Genomic DNA, 17,884 nt, shown 5'->3' with positions numbered 1-17,884 from the left:
TAGTATTTGTGTAATCCTGACTTTGATGCTAGATGACCTACAGTTTCTGTCATTTGGCATCTCTGGGCTTCAGTTTGCAGGAATTGGAAAGTGAGGGAACTAGACAAGGTGGCCTCACTTGTTCTGTGATCTCATGTCTCACTGAACCCAGATGGATCCAGGGCACAGTAAATCCTGGGTGTTGGCACCATCGGGAGCCTTCTGTCATGAGAAGCTTATGGCTGTGATGGAAGAGGCGAGCCTGCACGGGGATGTAAATCCTCCGTGCCTGGGGAAAGTGATCTCTTAATTTCATTAAAAAAAAAGAAAAAATTATTTAGCTGTATCAGGTCCCAGTTGTGGCATCTGGGATCTTCCTTGTGACAGGCGGTATCTTTTGTTGTGGCGCATGGGCTCTGGTGTGGCGTTTGGGCTTATTGCTCCTCTGCATGTGGGATCTTAGTTCCCTGACCAGGGATCGAACCTGTGTCCCCTGCATTGCAAGGCGGATTCTTAACCACTGAACCACTAGGGAAACTCCTTCTTAATTTAATTAGACCTTGAACTTGGTTAGCCAAGCCAGTGATGGTACAGCAGGCTAATTAATACTAAATGCCCCTGAGCTCTCTGCATTATGTTTCTTGGGGGAGAGCTGAGAACCTCCCCTGAGGGCTACTTTCCACCAGCTGAGAGCGGGAGGGTCAGGTGACCCGCCTGCTCTAGGTGACTGCCAGCTTCCGATCCCCTCTGCCTTTTCCTGCCTTCTGGTGACCCCTCTAGGAGCAGGAAAAAGCCACTGGGAGGAGGCTGTGGGAAGGTCAGGTGGACGCTGGATGAGATAAGCCTACAACAGACCTCTTCGTTGCACCTACACTGACCTAGAATCTAGAGGTTCAAATCCTGACATGAGCTGGCTTATGTCCAAGTTCACAGGTGGTAAGGATTGTTGGGGATCTGTTTGAAGTCTTATAGTGAACAACAAGGTCCTACTGTATAGCACAGGGAACTATATTCAGTGTCCTGCGAGACATATATGTACTTGTGTGTGTGTGTGTATTTGTGTCACTTTGCTATACAGCAGAAATTAATACAACATTGTAAATCAACTGTGCTTCAATTAAAAAATAAAAAGTCCACGGGACTTCTCTGGTGGTCTGTGGTTAAGACTCCATGCTTCCACTGCAGGGAGCACAGGTTCAATACCTGGACAAGGAACTAAGATCCTTCATGCTGAGCAGCATGGCCGCGCCTCCCGCCACCCCCACTTCCCCCGCCCCCACACCAAAGTTAGAAAAAAACATGTCTTTCAGTCACTCTGATTGGGAGAACTTAACTTTTTTTTTTCAGATGACTTTAAAAATAATTGATCAGAACTTCCCTGATAGTCCAGTGGTTAAGAGTCCGCCTGCCAGTGCAGGGGATTCCTGGGCCAAGAACTAAGATTCCACATGCCACGAGGCAGCTAAGCCCACGCATGGCAGCTGCTGAGCCTGTGCCCTAGAGCCTGTGTGCCACGACAAGGGAAATCATCGCCATGAGAAGCCCATGCGCCACAACCGAGAGTAGCTCCCGCAACTAGAGAAAGCCTGCACTCAGCAACGAAGACCTAGCGCAGCCAAAAAAATATTTTGATAAAGCCCTTATTTGCATATACACACCTTTCCTGTAGGAATTCTGCTGTCTATTCACTGTTGAGCTCTTTGCCAGCCAGGCAGGACTTCTCTGCTCTTTTCTCACTCTCTGCTACCTCTTTGCAGAACAAATCCAGGCGCGTCGTCCCCCAGGTTGTCCGAGTTCCATCCTCTTGCCTTCCTTTGCAGTTTTGATGAGTCACTCTCCCTGGACCTGGGGCAAGGAGGGGTCTGGCAGGTAGCCCCTGGGGGTGTGTGTCCTGGGTGCACTCGCTGTGTCTCTGCCCACCAGGAAAGAGCGCCACCCTCTTCAGCCGCCACACCAAGGCCATCGTGTGGGGCATGCAGACCCGGGCTGTGCAGGGCATGCTGGACTTTGACTACGTCTGCTCCCGCGACGAGCCCTCGGTGGCCGCCATGGTCTACCCTTTCACGTGAGTCACTCAGGGCAGGGAGGCTGGATGCAACCACCGAGTGGGAGGTCCTCATCGCACCTCCTCTGACAGCGACACAGCTGGGAGGGCCTTGGCTTATGCCCCCTTGCTGGGGAGGCATCTACCCATCTCACATGGGGGCGGTTGATGTTTCTGGGGGATCTCTTTCCTATGAACTAAACTCTTTGAAATTGGTGACCCTGCCTTTTTACCTTCTGGGTGAAGCTCCTCCTGAGCCCCGGCAGGTTGACCGTGTCTTCAGCCCTCCTCTGCCTTTCTCACAGCGGGGACCACAAACAGAAGTTTTACTGGGGTCACAAGGAGATCCTGATCCCTGTCTTCAAGAACATGGCTGATGCCATGAAGAAGCACCCGGAGGTGGACGTGTTGATCAACTTCGCCTCCCTGCGCTCAGCCTACGACAGCACCATGGAGACCATGAATTACGCTCAGGTAGCTCACTGCGCCCTGGGGGCGGGAGGCCGGGGGCGTCCTGAATGGTGTCCACCAAGACAAAGGCCTTGGGACTCAGGACTGGCCAGCGATTTGGGTGAAAGTGGTGGGAGACTTGATCTTCAGGAGGCGAGGTGGTCACTGAGGGTAGGTGGCTGCTCACCTGGGCTGGCAGAGTCCAGGATCATCCATCCCCACCAGGTGCTGTCCGTGCTGAGACTGGTTTTGAAAACAGGATCAAAAGCATTATTTTTATTGTAAGATTGTTACACATTTGTTGTCGGAAAAAATGGTGATAAGTAAGAAGAGGAAGAATATCTCCAGAAACATGGTTGCTGACTTGGTGTACATCCTTATCCGTACCTTTTTCTGGATTTGAACAAATGGAATAACATATCTATTTTATAATCCCTCTCTGTCAGTGACGCTTTCCACATCAGTATTTACCAGCAACATCATTTTTGCTTTTTGAAGTCTCGTGATGAGCATATATCCTTCATTGCTTCCCACGTGAATATCTAAAAGTCACACTGCTGCACCAGAATGTGCAGCTTTGAAAGCCTTTGATCCATCCTGCTTGCCAACGCTGTTGATGTTGTTCAGTTGCTAAGTTGTGTCCAACTCTTTGTGACCCTATGGACTACAGCATGCCAGGCCTCCCTGGCCAACACTGAATGCTTGGATTTAAAGAACATATATACTTGACAGAATGATAGGCATTCTATTTAATTTGCATATCTTTGATTATTAACTAAAATGAGCTTTTGAAAATATGTGTTGGCCATTTGCATTCTGTGATGTGGCCTCCCTTCTATTTTTTCTATTGAGGTGTTTATCTTTTTATGTTACTGATTTGTAAGAGCTCTTACAGATTAAGATAGTCATTTTTCTGTTCAAAATTATTGTCTGATACAGAACTGACTTATTTATGACTAGAGAACATAAACTTGTTTTGATATCTAGATGAAGCCAAAAAAAAAAAAAAAAAAACCAAACATACCTGTTAAAAATGAGCAGCTTTTCTAATCTGGAGTACAGGTTGGTGAACTACAGCCCAAGGGCCAAACCCAGCCCCCTGCCTGTTGTTGTAAATAAAGTTTTATTGGAATACAGACAAGCTCATTCATTTACACATTGTCCACGGCAGCTTTTATGCTTTGAAGGCAAAATGTACTAGTTATCCCCAGAGACCATATGACCAAGAAACCCTCAAACACTGTCTTACCCTTTATAGAAAAGGTTTGTGTGGGATCTTTCTCACTCAACCCCACCTGCTCTGGCTTTTCCCTTAGCCTACTCTCTGGTCCAAGTGTGGAAACAGCCTGTTTCTGTCATGCAGCTTATTCCTATAGCTGATTTATAATCAGGCACCTGGAGAGGTGGGGCTGAGTCATGTCAGTTTTTGGATGGGCGAGAATATAACAGCTTTGACTACAGCAAGTTTTCTGGAACATTTGCTTCTGCTTGGTTACGGACTCACTGTGATGGTAACCCATGGAGAGCAGTTTCAGGTGCCTCTCTTTTGGGGGAGGGTTGGATGACCAGATGTTGGTGGGAAGAAGGAGGTGCATATTGTCATGTTTATTCCTGGGAGGGGTCTGGGAGGTGGGTTCAGGAAAGGTTGCTGCCTCGTCGTCTCACGTGGTGAAACGATAACTGTCCTTCGTGCTCTAGATCCGGACCATCGCCATCATAGCCGAAGGCATCCCTGAGGCCCTCACGAGGAAGCTGATCAAGAAGGCGGAGCAGAAGGGAGTGACCATCATTGGACCTGCCACTGTGAGTGTCCCTTCTGCTTCCAGGCTCTCAGAAAGCTCATCGTTGACTCTTCTATCTCCCATCTAGTTTGAAAAGATTGAGAGAGTATCTGCTGAAAGTCAGTCTGTCCATTGCCAGTTTTTGCTTGTTTGTTTTCTTGTTTGTTTTGACTGCTCCCTGCAGCTTGAGAGAGCCTACTTCCCCAAAAAGTGATCATAACCAGGCCCCAGCAGTGGAAGCACTGTGTCCTAACCACTGGACCACCAGGGAATTCCCTGTCCATTTCCAGTTAATTTTTTAAAGGGCTGTCTCCCCAGACCAGATCCCCTTTATAGTTTCAAGGGACTAAGAAGCTTTTTTTGTTTTAAGTGTTTGTCCATCCTCATACAACCATACAATGGTCTCTGATTATTCATTCCTGCAACTGTGAACCAAAGAGAAATCTACCTAGGGGCTTTATTCTTGACACAAAGCTTCTTCTTGTAACAAAAAATGACCCTGTGTATGTTTTTTGTTGTTGTTTGTTTTTGTTTTTGTTTTGTTTTTTTTGTTGTTGTTGTTTGTTTTTATTTAGTTGTTACACTAAAAATTTGGTTGAAGCTAAGATTTTTGAGCTAAGCCAGGGACCTAGGGACCTTTGGTCTCAGAGGTGGAGGGTGATCTTGAGCAGAGTACTCGCTTGCATCAGACACCTTTATTGGATGAGGTTGTCCTTTTGGAGCAAAAGAGGTTACCTAACCCTGAGTGTGCACATCTGGATCTGCAGTTATAAGCCACGTTGTATACACATGGCTCCTTTTTTCTGGGTAATGTCTCTTGAGGGGGAGAAGAATCTTCCTCAGCAGGAAACCACATGTGCAGGTGCTGGCCAGGGTGGGCTGGGTGGGCGATCCTGGGCTCTGTGACTCGGCAGAGCTCTCTGGTCACTCAGCCTGCCCTCCTCCCTGACCGAAGTTTCCACCCCGGCAGGTTGGTGGCATCAAGCCCGGGTGCTTTAAGATCGGGAACACTGGCGGGATGCTGGACAACATCCTGGCCTCCAAGCTGTACCGCCCAGGCAGTGTGGCCTACGTCTCGCGTTCGGGCGGCATGTCCAACGAGCTCAACAATATCATCTCTCGAACCACGGATGGCGTCTACGAGGGTGTGGCCATTGGTGGGGACAGGTGATCTTTTTTTAACTTTTTATTTTGTATTAGGATATAGCCAATGGTGGCTCAAATGGTAAAGAATCTGCCTGCAGTGCCAGAGACCCAGGTTCGATCTCTGGTTTGGGAAGCTCCCCTGGGAAAGAGAATGGATATCCACTCCAGTATTCTCACCTGGAGAATTCCATAGACAGAGGAACTTGGCAGGCTACAGTCCATGGGGTCACAAAGAGTTGGACATGACTCAGCAACTAACACTTGCACCTTCATAGCCAGTTAACAATATTGTGATGGTTTCAGGTGAACATTGAACTCAGCCATACATATTCATGTATCCATTCTCCCCCAAACTCCCCTCCCACCCAGGCTGCCACATAACATTGAGCAGAGTTCATGTGCTATACAGTAGGTCCTTGTTGGTCATCCATTTTAGATATAGATGTGTGTACATGACCATCCCAAACTCCCTAAAAAGGTGTTTCAGAGGCGTTTGGGCTTTGGGGGTAATTCTGTCTGATTTGTGGCCAGAGGAAGGCAGCAGAGGGCAGTGCTTAGCAGGGCCTATTCTGAAATCGGGCCCAAGGGGTTCAAATCCTAGTTTCTGTGTTTGGGGTAGCAGGGTTCGGGGAGGGGGTGGCTGCTACAATCCTGGGGAGGTTACCAACCCTCCCTAGACCTCCATCAACCTTATAGAGAAAATGAGTAGAGTAATATCCCCCACTGGAGGTTTTTGGAGGATTGGTGGTGGTGGTGGTGGTGGTTTAGTCTCTAAGTCATGTCCGACTCTTGTGACCCCATGGACTGTAGCCTGCCAGGCTCCTCTGTCCACGGGGATTCTCCAGGCAAAAATACTGAAGTGGGTTGCCATTTCCTTCTCCTGGGTTTGGAGGATTAAATGAGACTAATACAGGGCCTGGTGCTTAGTAAATACTTGGTGTTAACTGTGGTTAATAAGAGTGAAAAGGAGGGGACTTCCCTGGTGGTCCAGTGGTTAGGATTCCAAGCTCCCACTGCCAAGGGCCCAGTTCAGTCCCTGGTCTGGGAACTAAAATTCCACAAGCTATGCAGGGCAGCCAAATTAAAAAAAGAGGGAAAGAGAAAACTATTCTTTTATTCATTACTGCACTTAACACTTCTGGCCACAAATATAAGAATAATTTTCTAACACTGAGCAGTTCTCTGATTCTCTGCAGATACCCCAACTCAGGGTCCTACAGTTCAATTAAATTCTGACATTGTCTGTCTGGAAGTAGCATCATAGGATCAGGTCCCACAGGTTCGGGGCTTGGTCCTCAAGGACTCTGCAAACCCCAGCCTCTGGTACTTCTGAGCACTGGCTATAAATCAGTGGGGGGTGGGGAGGGGGAAGGGTGGTCCTATGACTCCCTCCTCAGGTTTAATAATTTGCTAGAAGGGCTTGCAGAGCTCAGGAAAAATTTACTCACAGGTTTCCCGGGTTATTACAAAAGTATGTAACTAAGGAGCAACGAGGTGGAAGAGGGAGATAGGTCATGGCGTGGAGAGTGCGTGGAGCTTCTGTGCCTTCTCCGTTGAACACATTGTACCAGCCTGCTAAGAGTTGCCTCATGAAAACAAAACACACTGCTCTCCACCCCCGTGACTCAGGAAATGACAAAGGTTTTATGCGTGCTGGGTCAGAACCAGTGCCAAAGACCAAATATTAGAACAAAAGATGCTGTTAGTACCCCTGTCACTCAGATAGCGAGGGTTTTCAGAGCTCTGTGCCAGGAACTGGGAGCAGAGACGTGTGTGTATATATATTTCTTACTATGTTGCAAATCGTGTTCTTATTATTTTTTGTTAGTAGGAACAATAGTAGGTCATCAGTTGAGTAATGTCTTAGAGCAATGCCTGGTACTTGCTGCCATGATAAATGTTTACTGTTACTGTCTACTGTCCTGTCATTACTGCTGCTATTGTTCGGCCTAGAAACCAAAAGCTGTTAAGACTGAGCCACCTTGTCAACCCTGCTGGCCCTCCCAGATCATTCCGAATGGAACACCTGAGTGAGAAGGGACTTTTGCTGAGGTCTCTGGGGAGGTGGTCTTAGGACCCCTAGCCCCCTGGTGCTCCCTGACAGAAGGCTGCAAGTTGACGAGCCTGGGCGGTGCTGCCAGTTATACTGTCCTCTTGGGATTTAAATGCTGCTGAGTATGTCAAAAGGACCTTGGAGATCTGAAGCCTACTTGGCCTTAAGTCCTGCAAACCCATGTGACAGTAGAAAATTAAAATATTTCGGCCTATACATAGACCTTCTAGCAATAGCCTGGGATGCAGCGTGGCATGCGGCATTCGTCATCTATTGCTGTGTTTCTTAAAAATCACCCCAAAACAAAGTGACTGCAGTGATAAACGTGTATCCTCATGGTTCCTGTGCTTTAGGATCCAGGGCTTGGTTGGGAGGTTCTGGCAGGTGCACAGGAGGTCTCTGTTGAGGTGGTCAGATATGGGCAGGCTGCAGGTGGCTGGCAGGTGGGCCTCTGCCCTGATGTCTGAGAGTCCTTCCCCCAGCCACTGCTCTTGGCTGCCTTCCCCCAAAGTGAGCTAGTCAGGGGAGAGTGTTGAACGACCCAAATTCAGGAAGAGAGGCATGAGTTTCCACCTTTTTAAAGGAACTTATGGACATATTTTATTTATTTATTTATTTATTTTGGTCATGCTGAGAAGCATGTGGAATCTTAGCTCCTCAACCAGGGATCAAATCTGTGTTCCCTGAAGTGGAAGCACAGAGTCTTAACCACTAGACCGCCAGGGAAGTCCCTGTGGACGTATTTTAAAATCACCAGCCACGTGCACCCTCCAGGTGTCTCTTACTGCCGTATGAACTTCTCTGCGCTTATTAGTTCCTCTTCCTTCCCTTCCCTTGTGTTCCATTTACTACCTCCCCTTCCCCATTATTCCTGAGGCATCTCCGGACCCTCACTGAGCATCCACACCCACAAAAAACTCCAGTGATCTTAGTACGCGTGTGTTTCCCACACCTGTACTCACACCTCACCTCACTGCATCTCCTGCTCTCACCAGGTACCCCGGCTCAACGTTTATGGATCATGTGTTACGTTATCAGGACACTCCAGGAGTCAAAATGATTGTGGTTCTCGGAGAGGTGAGTTTGTTTTGTTTTGTTTTGTTAAAATTTTTCTTTTTCTAAAAGTCATGGTGTTTTGGTTTTTAAGAAAGTCATGCATTTTGTTTATGTATAAAACTGAAAGTGACAGGCCCTGGCTGGCCCCAGTCTGTCCCTGGTGGGTAGAGTGGATAGCTGGAGTCAAAGAACCTCTTTGACGTGTGCCCCTGATCAGATCTGGTCCTAAATTATCTCATACCCTTAGATCAGGAAGGGGGAGTTCTAGGAACTCTCCGAGGATACCCATCATCCTTTGAAAATACTTTGTTGCATCTCTCATCTCCATCTTCCAGGCTGTTATTTGACCAAAGCCCCTGTTCCCTCATCTTCAAGTTGGAACTCCAGACACCTGATGACCTGGGCTCCTGCCTGACTCAGGACAGATTTTCCTGCTGCATTGCTGCTCTTGGAGCAACTCAGAATGGGTTCCACTGACTCGGGGGCTTTTTCTTGTTGCCTGGCAGATAGGGGGCACGGAGGAGTATAAGATCTGCCGGGGCATCAAGGAGGGCCGCATCACCAAGCCTGTGGTCTGCTGGTGCATCGGGACCTGTGCCACCATGTTCTCCTCCGAGGTATGGCCGGGACTGGTCCCTGCTGGGCGGGGGGCCCAAAGGGGGGCATCTCTGGGAAACCATCTTAGGAAGCGGCAAGTTCCATCAATAAGCATTCGTTACCCGCTTGCTTACCACAAGGGCCAGCTGGGCCCCTCCTCTCTAGAAGCTAAAGTCCAGTTGCAAGAGACAAATTGATCCCCAGATTGAGGCCAGAGCAAGGCTTCAAGTCCCTTTTCAGAGTACGAGTAACGTCCTGCCTGGATTGGTTGAGATGGCGTCTAGAGAAGATGAACTGCTCCTTAAGGGATGAGGAATTTCGCTGAGTGAGATGGGGGCCGGGGAGGGAGAGGACATAACCTAGGCTCAGAGCTGGTGAGGAGCTGGTGGGAAGTCCTGTGTGGGGAGGAATTGTAGAGGAAAACCTCTGGATGTGTTAGCATGACCTGATATATATGAAAGTGCCTGGGAGCAGAAGTCCAGCCTGCAGTGCATGTTAGATAGAAATGCTGTGAGCTGTCCCACTCCTGCTGGGTGGGACTGGCCAGACCTCTGCCCCTGGAGTCCAGCTTAGAGAATCCTCTGTCTTAAAGAAGGCCCACTGGCTAATGATGAAACCAAGGAAAGTTCGTCAGTAGCTGAGTGTCAGACCTTGACCTCTGCTGTGTGTATATAAAATAAAACTTAGCCATTAAGGCTTCCTGCAGCAGCGATAATTCCTACACTTAAACCCTCAGTCCTTGGACTTCCCTGGTGGTCCAGTGGTTCAGAATCTTCGCTACCACTGCAGGAGACACAGGTTCCATCCTTAGATGGGGAACTAAGATCCCACATGCTGTGAGGTGTGGCCACCCTCGGTTCTTCCTTCCAGTAAGCCTGTCACACTATCCTTTCCCTCAGGTTGACTGCCTTTCTCCTTTAGATTCCTGTTACCTCCAAATAGCACTATTTGTCTGGTTGTAAACTGTACCTCTCCTGTGAACTAGCAGCTCCATTTCTGCTAATTTACTTGGTGGATGTGCGTGCAGAAATGTCTAGAAGTATGTGTACCTGGAGGATACTTGCTGCCGTGTGGTGATGGCGAGACATGGAAACAGCCTAAACACTGGTTGGGAGGGGACTGTGTTGTGTCCTCACGGCACGACCAGGTCATAGAAAACCGAGCAGGAGAAGAACAAGGTGGATCTTGAGATGTCGATGAGGAAAGGGGTCAAATCATGTGGGATCTAAGAACGTGCTGCTGCTGCTGCTGCTCTTAAGTCACTTCAGTCGTGTCCGACTCTGTGCGACCCCATAGACGGCAGCCCACCAGGCTCCCCTGTCCCTGGGATTCTCCAGGCAAGAACACTGGAGTGGGTTTCCATTTCCTTCTCCAATGCTAGGAACGTGCAAGATGTGGCAAATGCTTACCATAGCATCTAGTTTGTTTAACTGTGAACTGTACGTGTGTGTATCTTTTTTCCAAATAAGTGAAAGGGGAGGGAGCGGGTCATGGGTCCTGGCCATCCTCCAGGGCTGAGCTCCACTTCCACAGGCCTTAGAGTTAGCTCCTGATGGAGCTGTATGACTGGGGCGAGTCGTTTCGCCTCTCTGTACCTCATTTTCCTGAGCTATAGAAAGGAGATGATTCTGAGGGACTTCCTTGCCGGCCCAGTGGCTAAGACTCCATACTTCCACCGCAGGGGGCGATAGGTTTGATACCTGGTCGGGGAACTAAGATCCCACATGCTGCCTGATGCAGCCATAAAAAAGAGGGGGTGGGGGGTGATTCAGGATTGCTGTGTGGCTTAGATAGGAAGGTAATTGTATAGGTGTGGCACATACAGGTCTTAGCAAATACTGGTTTCTAGTCTTCAACACACCTGTTCCATGAAGCCGTTCCTTAGTCTGTTTCTTTATGGCTGCTCTCCGTTCCACTACAACAGCTGAAAATGGTTCCTCCCACCCCTCCAGGCTTTCTCTTAACCAGCTCTGCTTTGCGGCAGCCCCCAGCCTTCCAAGGACCCCTCCAAGAGGAGGAGGACCCTGCTCATTTGTTTCTGGCCAGGTGCTCATCCTCACCCTGAGTAGGGCAGGTCCTTGAAGTATTTTGCTTTTTGGGGGGGAGGGGGTTAAGAATAATTATTTTTGGCTGTGCTGGGTCTTCATTACTGAATGGGCTTTTTCTCTAGTGGCGGTGTGTGGGCTTCTCGTTGCGGTGGCTTCTCTTGTTGCAGAGCACAGGCTCGAGGGTGCGAGGGCTTCAGTAGTTGCAGCGTGTGAGCTCAGTAGTGGTGTTTCCTGGGCTCTAGAACATAGGCTTAATAGTTGTGGCTTGGTTGCTCCTCGGCATGTGGGGTCTTCTCGGATCAGGAATGGAACCTATGTCTCCTGCAATGACAGGTGGATTCTTTACCCCTGAGCCGCCTGGGAAGCCCTCAAGGTGTTTTGTTTTTGCTTTTTATTCATTTTTTAAAAAAACTTTCTTTATGTAGTTTCAAGAATACATGAACATAGAGTAGTACTGTGATGGTCCAGCTAATAAGTGTTTTTTGATTTCTTGAGCAGGTCTCATGACCTTGCAGAGCTCTCTGCCCCATAGAGGAGGTGAGATAGGTACACAGCACAATATCCTCGGTTCCATGCCTCGGGAAAATGGACTGAGAAGTGGGAGGTGGGACTTCCCTGGTGGTACAGTGGATAGGAATCCGCCTGCCAATGCAGCGCACATGAGTTCGATCCCTGATCAGGAAAGATTCCTCACGTTGCAGAGCAACGAAGTCACAGATGCTGAGCCTGTGCTCTAGAGCCCGTGCTCCTCAAAAGAGAAGCCGCGGCCATGAGAAGCCTGCGCATCTCAACCAGAGAGTAGCCCCAATTGTCACAGCTAGAGAAAGCCCGCACAAAGCAACACAAGACCCAGGGCAGCCAAAAATAAATTAAAACGTAACAGTTATATTAAAAAAAAAAATAAACCGGGAGTAGAGATAAGAGGACAGTGGTAAGATGGCAGTGTCCCAAACGCTGGTCCTACAGCTGCTGCTGCTGCCGCCTATTCACTCAGTCATGTCTGACTCTGTGTGACCCCATGGACTGTAGCCTGCCAGGCTCCTCTGTCCATGGGATTCTCCAGGCAAGAATACTGGAGTGGGTTGCTATGCCCTCCTCCAGGGGATCTTCCTGATCCAGGGATTGAACCCGGGTCTCCTGCATTGCAGGCGGACTCTTAACTGCTGAGCCATCAGAGTCCTGTAGTGATGGTCCTCAAAACAAAACAAAACAAAAACCAATGAAAAGGAAGCTTCTATAAATTCTGAACATACTCAGATTTCATTATCTCCCTTTTAAAAGCTTTAGCTCTGAGAAATCTGAGTTAAACTTGCTTAACCTCTTTAAGTCCAATGTTCGTTGAGTTTATGTGAATGCACAGTCTCTTCTTCCTTTGCACTCCATCTACCCACGCAGATTAAGTTCTGTTCAGAAGGCCCTGGGAACTTGCTTTGAAGCATGTGTTTTCAAGCCTTGCTAACCAGAGAGTGGTTCTGGTTTACCTTTTTAACACTTCTGCTCTGGGACTTCCCTGGTAGTCCCAGTGGTTAAGACTTTGCACTTCCAATGCAGGGGCTGTGGGTTTGATCCCTGGTCAGGGAACTAAGACCCACATGCCATGCATGCAGCACAGCCAAAAATAAATAAAATCATGATAAAAAAACAAAACTTAAAACCCATTTCAGCCCCCTTTTGTTATATGTCGGAGTGAGGACTACAGTGAGAGGCCACATTCATTGTCTGGTTTAAATGCTGCCACATACCACCTGTGTGACCTTGGCAAGTTACTCTTGCTCTTTGCTTCCTCTTCCTTGTTAAGAGGAAACAGTTGTAGGTACTGAATAATGACATTTGTAAAGCTTTTAGATAAGTGCCTGGATGCCGTGTTATTTTGGACTTCCCTTGTAGCTCAGTGTTTAAAGAGTCTGACTGCAATGCAGGAAACTTGGGTTCGATCCCTGGGTTGGGAAGATCCCCTGGAGAAGGAAATGGCAACCCATGCCGGTATTCTATCCTGGAGAATCCCATGGACAGAGGAGCCTGGCAGGCTACAGTCTATGGGGTCGCAAGAGTCCGAGTGCAACGACTGAGCGACTAAGCATGCGCATGCCTATGAAGTGTTAGTTAAACAGGGAAGATATTATCACACCTGCCCTGATAAGAGTTTTGTACCACATTTCATTAAGTTAATCTCTTTTCCTTGTTGCTTAATCAGAGATACAGTTACCACATAGCTCTTCTGATTGATTTTTTCTTCCTCCTCTCTCCCCATAACCAGTCCCCTACCCCATATTCCATTGGGTTTATAGTTTAATCTTAGTTCACGCTCAGGTGGAAGGGGGCAATAGCTGATTAGCTCCCTGTGATTGTTGCTATGTGGGAATAGAGGCCAAATGGTGCAAAATGTGGCTTTTTTTTTTTTAAAAAGTGGAAATTTGGATTTTTGCAGGAAATTTTCTGGGGTTCTGTTTTGTTTAGTAAGGGTACATACTTCATACAAAGTATGCTCAGGACAGTCACATCACACCTATGAGCTCCGCTTAGCTAAGCTTGGCAGTTTGTAACTTCTCACAGTTGCCCCAGACTGACTGCTATTCTCTGTCTCTCCATTCCCGCCCAGTAAGTGCCCCCATGGGAAGCCAGAGGAAGGTGTTTGTGGAGTTGGGCACCAGGCTCATATCCTTGCTCCGGTGCCCCAGGTGTGTGACCCTGAGTAAGCTCTGGAACTTCTCAGTGCCTCAGATTCTCATCTGTGCCTGAGAGTCAGCCATCGCACCTATTCAGTGACCCTTCTGGGGGCCTGAGTGATTCACGTAGAGCAAGGGTCCCCAACCTCCAGGATCTGATGCCTGATGAGCTGAGGTGGAGCTGATGTAATAATAATAGAAATAAAATGCACAGTAAATGTAATGTGCTTGAATCATCCCGAGACTATCACACCGCCCTCCCCCCCACCCCAGTCTGTGAGAAAATTTTCTTCCATGAAACTGGCCCCTGGTGCCAGGAAGGTTGGGGACCGCTGACATAGAGCATTGAGTGGGATCTGGCCTGTAATCAGTGCCAACATCCTCAGGGGCCTTCTCTCTCTCAGGGGATTGACCAGCCTGCTAAAGCCGTTCTTTGCATTCCAGGTCCAGTTCGGCCATGCTGGAGCTTGTGCCAACCAGGCTTCCGAAACTGCAGTTGCCAAGAACCAGGCCTTGAAGGAGGCCGGAGTGTTTGTACCCCGGAGCTTTGATGAGCTTGGAGAAATCATCCAGTAAGTGGACGTGGGGAGGGTGGCATCTCCCTGCCCCTTTCCCAGTCCCTCGCCAGGGCAGCAGCCTTGCCTAAATACAGGTGTCCGATATGCCTGGTCTCTCTCAGGTGTCTAAGGCAGCTCTTCAGATGGTCCAGAATCTTTCCTTTTTGGCTTTCCTTTTTTCTAACTTGTTTCTAAAAGCAGCAGTTACAGGCTGTTCAGACTGGGGTTAAAACATTCAGTTTCTGAGCCTACCTACTTGGTGGGCCATGAATGAGAGACAAGCGTAGGAACATTCATCCATTCCATAAGCTGTTGTTTCTTCCCGTTCCTCCCCTCTGGCCTTCCTTGGCCTCCAGACTCAGCCTTCTCTAAGGTCCCATTCAGAGGCAGTGGGGCGGGTCTTGGGTAGAACCTGTTTTCCTTTATTTAGTTCTTGGGAATCCACCTGGTAAGGGTAAGCTGCTGACAGGGCGGGGGGATACGGGGCTGGGAAACTGGGGTTAGATGGAAGAGCATTCGAGAGATGCCCTAGAAGAGCCCAGAAGAATGAGATCCACGTGGATGTCTGTTCTCCTTCGCTTCCCCTGCCTCCCAGGTCCGTGTACGAGGATCTCGTGGCCAGAGGAGTCATTGTACCTGCTCAGGAGGTGCCGCCCCCCACGGTTCCCATGGACTACTCTTGGGCCCGGGTAGGTGCCCTGCGTGTCCCTGACCGTGTGTGTGGCCGAGGTGTGCTGGAGCTTGTGAGGTGGCCCCTTCTGACCAGCCAGAGAAGCATGCCCTAGATGGGCAAGGGCAGTGTGTATCTCCCACAGTGGTATGGCCTGACCTGGAAACGGGGGCTGGGGACAGACAATGTCCTCTAGAGCCATCTGCACCTGCTAAGAGATTTCAGGCTACTTGTCTAAGGCAGGGACATAGATATAGAGCGGATTCTCTTATCTACAAGATTTCTTAAAAATGCATTTTTAAAAGACCAGTAACCCATTAGAACAATGGGTAGGAGATGTTCTTTCAACGTGAAGAGATGCCCAGCTTCACTCCTTATAAAAGAAACCAAAGTAGAAACTGCGATACCAGTTATCTCCTACAGGTCAGCAAAGACCAAAAAAAAAAAAATTCTCTGATATATTGTTTGTGTGGGTTTGAGGAGGCTGGAGGGGCTTCCACGGTGGCTCAGCGGTAAAGAATCTGCCTGCAATGCAGGAGCCACAGGCGACGTGGGTTCAATCCCTGAGTCAGGAAGATCCCCTGGAGGAGGGCATCGCAACCCACTCCAGTGTTCTTGCTTGGAGAATCCCATGGAAAGAGGAACCTGGCGGGCTACAGTCCGTAGGGTCGCAAAGAGTTGAACACAACTAAAGCGACACAGCACACATGATGAGGCTGGTACATTGATTCGTTGGTGGTGGGAGTAGCGTTGGCATAACCTCTCTGAAAGGCACTCGGGTGATGTCAATCCAGTGTAACAGTGCTCATATCATATGACTCAGCAATTCCTTGTCTGGAAAGCTCCTTGAAGGAAATGCTTGCATATACACATATGTTCAAGAATATTTTTTGAGCTGATGGTCATTGGTGGAGGAATGGCCAACATGTGAGATTGTCATGAGGGGATACTCTACAGCAGTTAAAAGGAATAAACTAGATCTAGATACATGCTGACATGCATAGCGCTCAGATTCATTGAGTAAATAGCGCATTGTAGAACAGTGTTTCTATTATGAGTATGAAAAATGTAGGAATGCAAAATGACATCTGTTCTCAATGTGTCTATGTGTGTAAATAAAATCAGAGAAAGAAAGGTCCAGAAAAATGTTCACCAAACTAACAGACACAAAATCAGAAAACCAGGGTGGGTGGGGTGGAGGTCAAAGGCAACATGACTTTATCTGTTCTAGTGTAGATTTCTTCAAAGGACAGTGTATTCCTGTTGCTTCTGTAATTAAAATATAATTAAAGGCATTTCTTAAGTTCAGAAGGGATAACTAAAGAAATGGGCTTGGACAGAGTTAGCTGATGCTACCCACCTTGTGCCCCAGCTCTGAAAACAGAAGATTCAGGATCTCAGTGCCCTCCCCCTGGGAAAGGATGTGTTGAGGGGCTTCTCCCACTTCCCCAGACACGTGTGCCTCATTACACTTTGATGGGGGAGTGGGAGCTGTGTGTTGAGTATTTAAAAATTGTCCCTTTGGAGTCATTCTTCTATTTCTTAGCCAGGTGACCTGGAGCTGGTTACTCTGTTGTGAGGTTAAAAGGAACCTCGGGATGCCAACAGCTAAGTGTCCTGCCTCAGTCCACAAACATTCAGTAAAGACAAGGAACAGCCCAGGCTGAGCGGGTGCCGTGGAGCGATTGCTCCTATTTTCTTGCCCCAAATGATCTAATCAAAGGGCTTTGCACTTCCTTCTCGGGAGGACTTTGAGAGTTGTTGCTTGGCTGCCAGTATTTAAGACCTGGGACACTGGTTCCAGGCACAGACAGTGGGGACATTCCGGGAGAATCTCCAATCACCACATCCCTGCTTGTCTCTGCCCTCATCTCTGCTCAGGAGCTGGGCTTGATCCGCAAACCTGCCTCGTTCATGACCAGCATCTGTGATGAGCGAGGACAGGAGCTCATCTACGCAGGTATGCCCATCACCGAGGTCTTCAAGGAGGAGATGGGCATTGGCGGGGTCCTCGGCCTCCTCTGGTTCCAGAAAAGGTGAGGCGTGGAGGGCAGAAGAGGGTAGGGCCTTGTGATTCAGTGTTCATTTTCCTCCCCTGCCAAGGGAGTGGGAGTGGGCAACTTTGGGGAACACGTCCAGGGCCAAGCTTTCTGGCCACAGATCAATGGAAAGGTCAGAGGAAAGCAATACAGGTTGTTCCTAAGTCTGCAAGGGATGGAAAGGCCAGCCTGAACCAAGAGAAGGAGAAAGCAGTGACCTCATCAAGGATCTTGGATCAAGGATCTTTCCCTTGGGAACTTTTAAAGAAATGGGCCAGAGTTGAATGTAGACCTGTTGAGAGAAAGGTCAGGGTTAGCACAGAATGTCTGGATGCATCTAATGGCTTAAAGAGGCTTAAAGGCCCGGTGGAGTTGCTCATGAGGCAGAAAGTACCTTGTGTGTCCTCTGAATTTGTGTCTCATTCGCTTACATGGGGGGAAAAATTGGTTTTCTCTGCAACTCCCAAGCTCAGCCCTCCCATGGGACCGACAGCTGGGCAAGGAGGCCGATGAGTACGTGGTCACAGAGGTCTGCCTTGGAGTGGTCCTGGGCAGAAAGCCAGCTGGAAATCTTGGTGTCTGTCCTGCTCTCACCTCCGAGAGATGGGTCTGGGTCCTGCCTTGAGCTCTTCCTGGGAAAAGTTCAAGGCTTGTAACACTCGACAGGCCTCACTGTATGTGCTCTTGTGTGCCCACAGCTCCAGACTTTGGGGGGATTTTGTTCATTTTGTTGGTTTTCTTTTTGTTTTCTTATTGTGCTACACACTTTGCGGGATCTTAATTCCCCAACCTGGGATG

At 48.6% G+C, this 17,884-nt stretch overlaps 1 protein-coding gene across 3 annotated transcripts in view; it reads left to right on the top strand.

Annotated features, from left to right (window-relative positions):
- Positions 1-17,884, top strand: part of ACLY (ATP citrate lyase) — a 42,767-nt gene that overhangs the window by 19,998 nt on the left and 4,885 nt on the right. For all 3 annotated transcript variants that reach the window (XM_043904594.1, XM_043904596.1, XM_043904595.1), the window contains 9 exons: positions 1,903-2,044; positions 2,329-2,497; positions 4,172-4,276; positions 5,225-5,421; positions 8,449-8,530; positions 9,016-9,126; positions 14,265-14,392; positions 14,973-15,066; positions 16,929-17,083. In XM_043904594.1, coding sequence (XP_043760529.1) covers positions 1,903-2,044; positions 2,329-2,497; positions 4,172-4,276; positions 5,225-5,421; positions 8,449-8,530; positions 9,016-9,126; positions 14,265-14,392; positions 14,973-15,066; positions 16,929-17,083 — 1,183 coding nt within the window. The remainder of the gene's footprint in view (positions 1-1,902; positions 2,045-2,328; positions 2,498-4,171; positions 4,277-5,224; positions 5,422-8,448; positions 8,531-9,015; positions 9,127-14,264; positions 14,393-14,972; positions 15,067-16,928; positions 17,084-17,884) is intronic.

This window comes from Cervus elaphus, chromosome 5 (assembly GCF_910594005.1).
Source record: "Cervus elaphus chromosome 5, mCerEla1.1, whole genome shotgun sequence".
NCBI lineage: Eukaryota > Metazoa > Chordata > Mammalia > Artiodactyla > Cervidae > Cervus > Cervus elaphus.
This window is presented reverse-complemented; position numbering and strand designations above follow the sequence as displayed.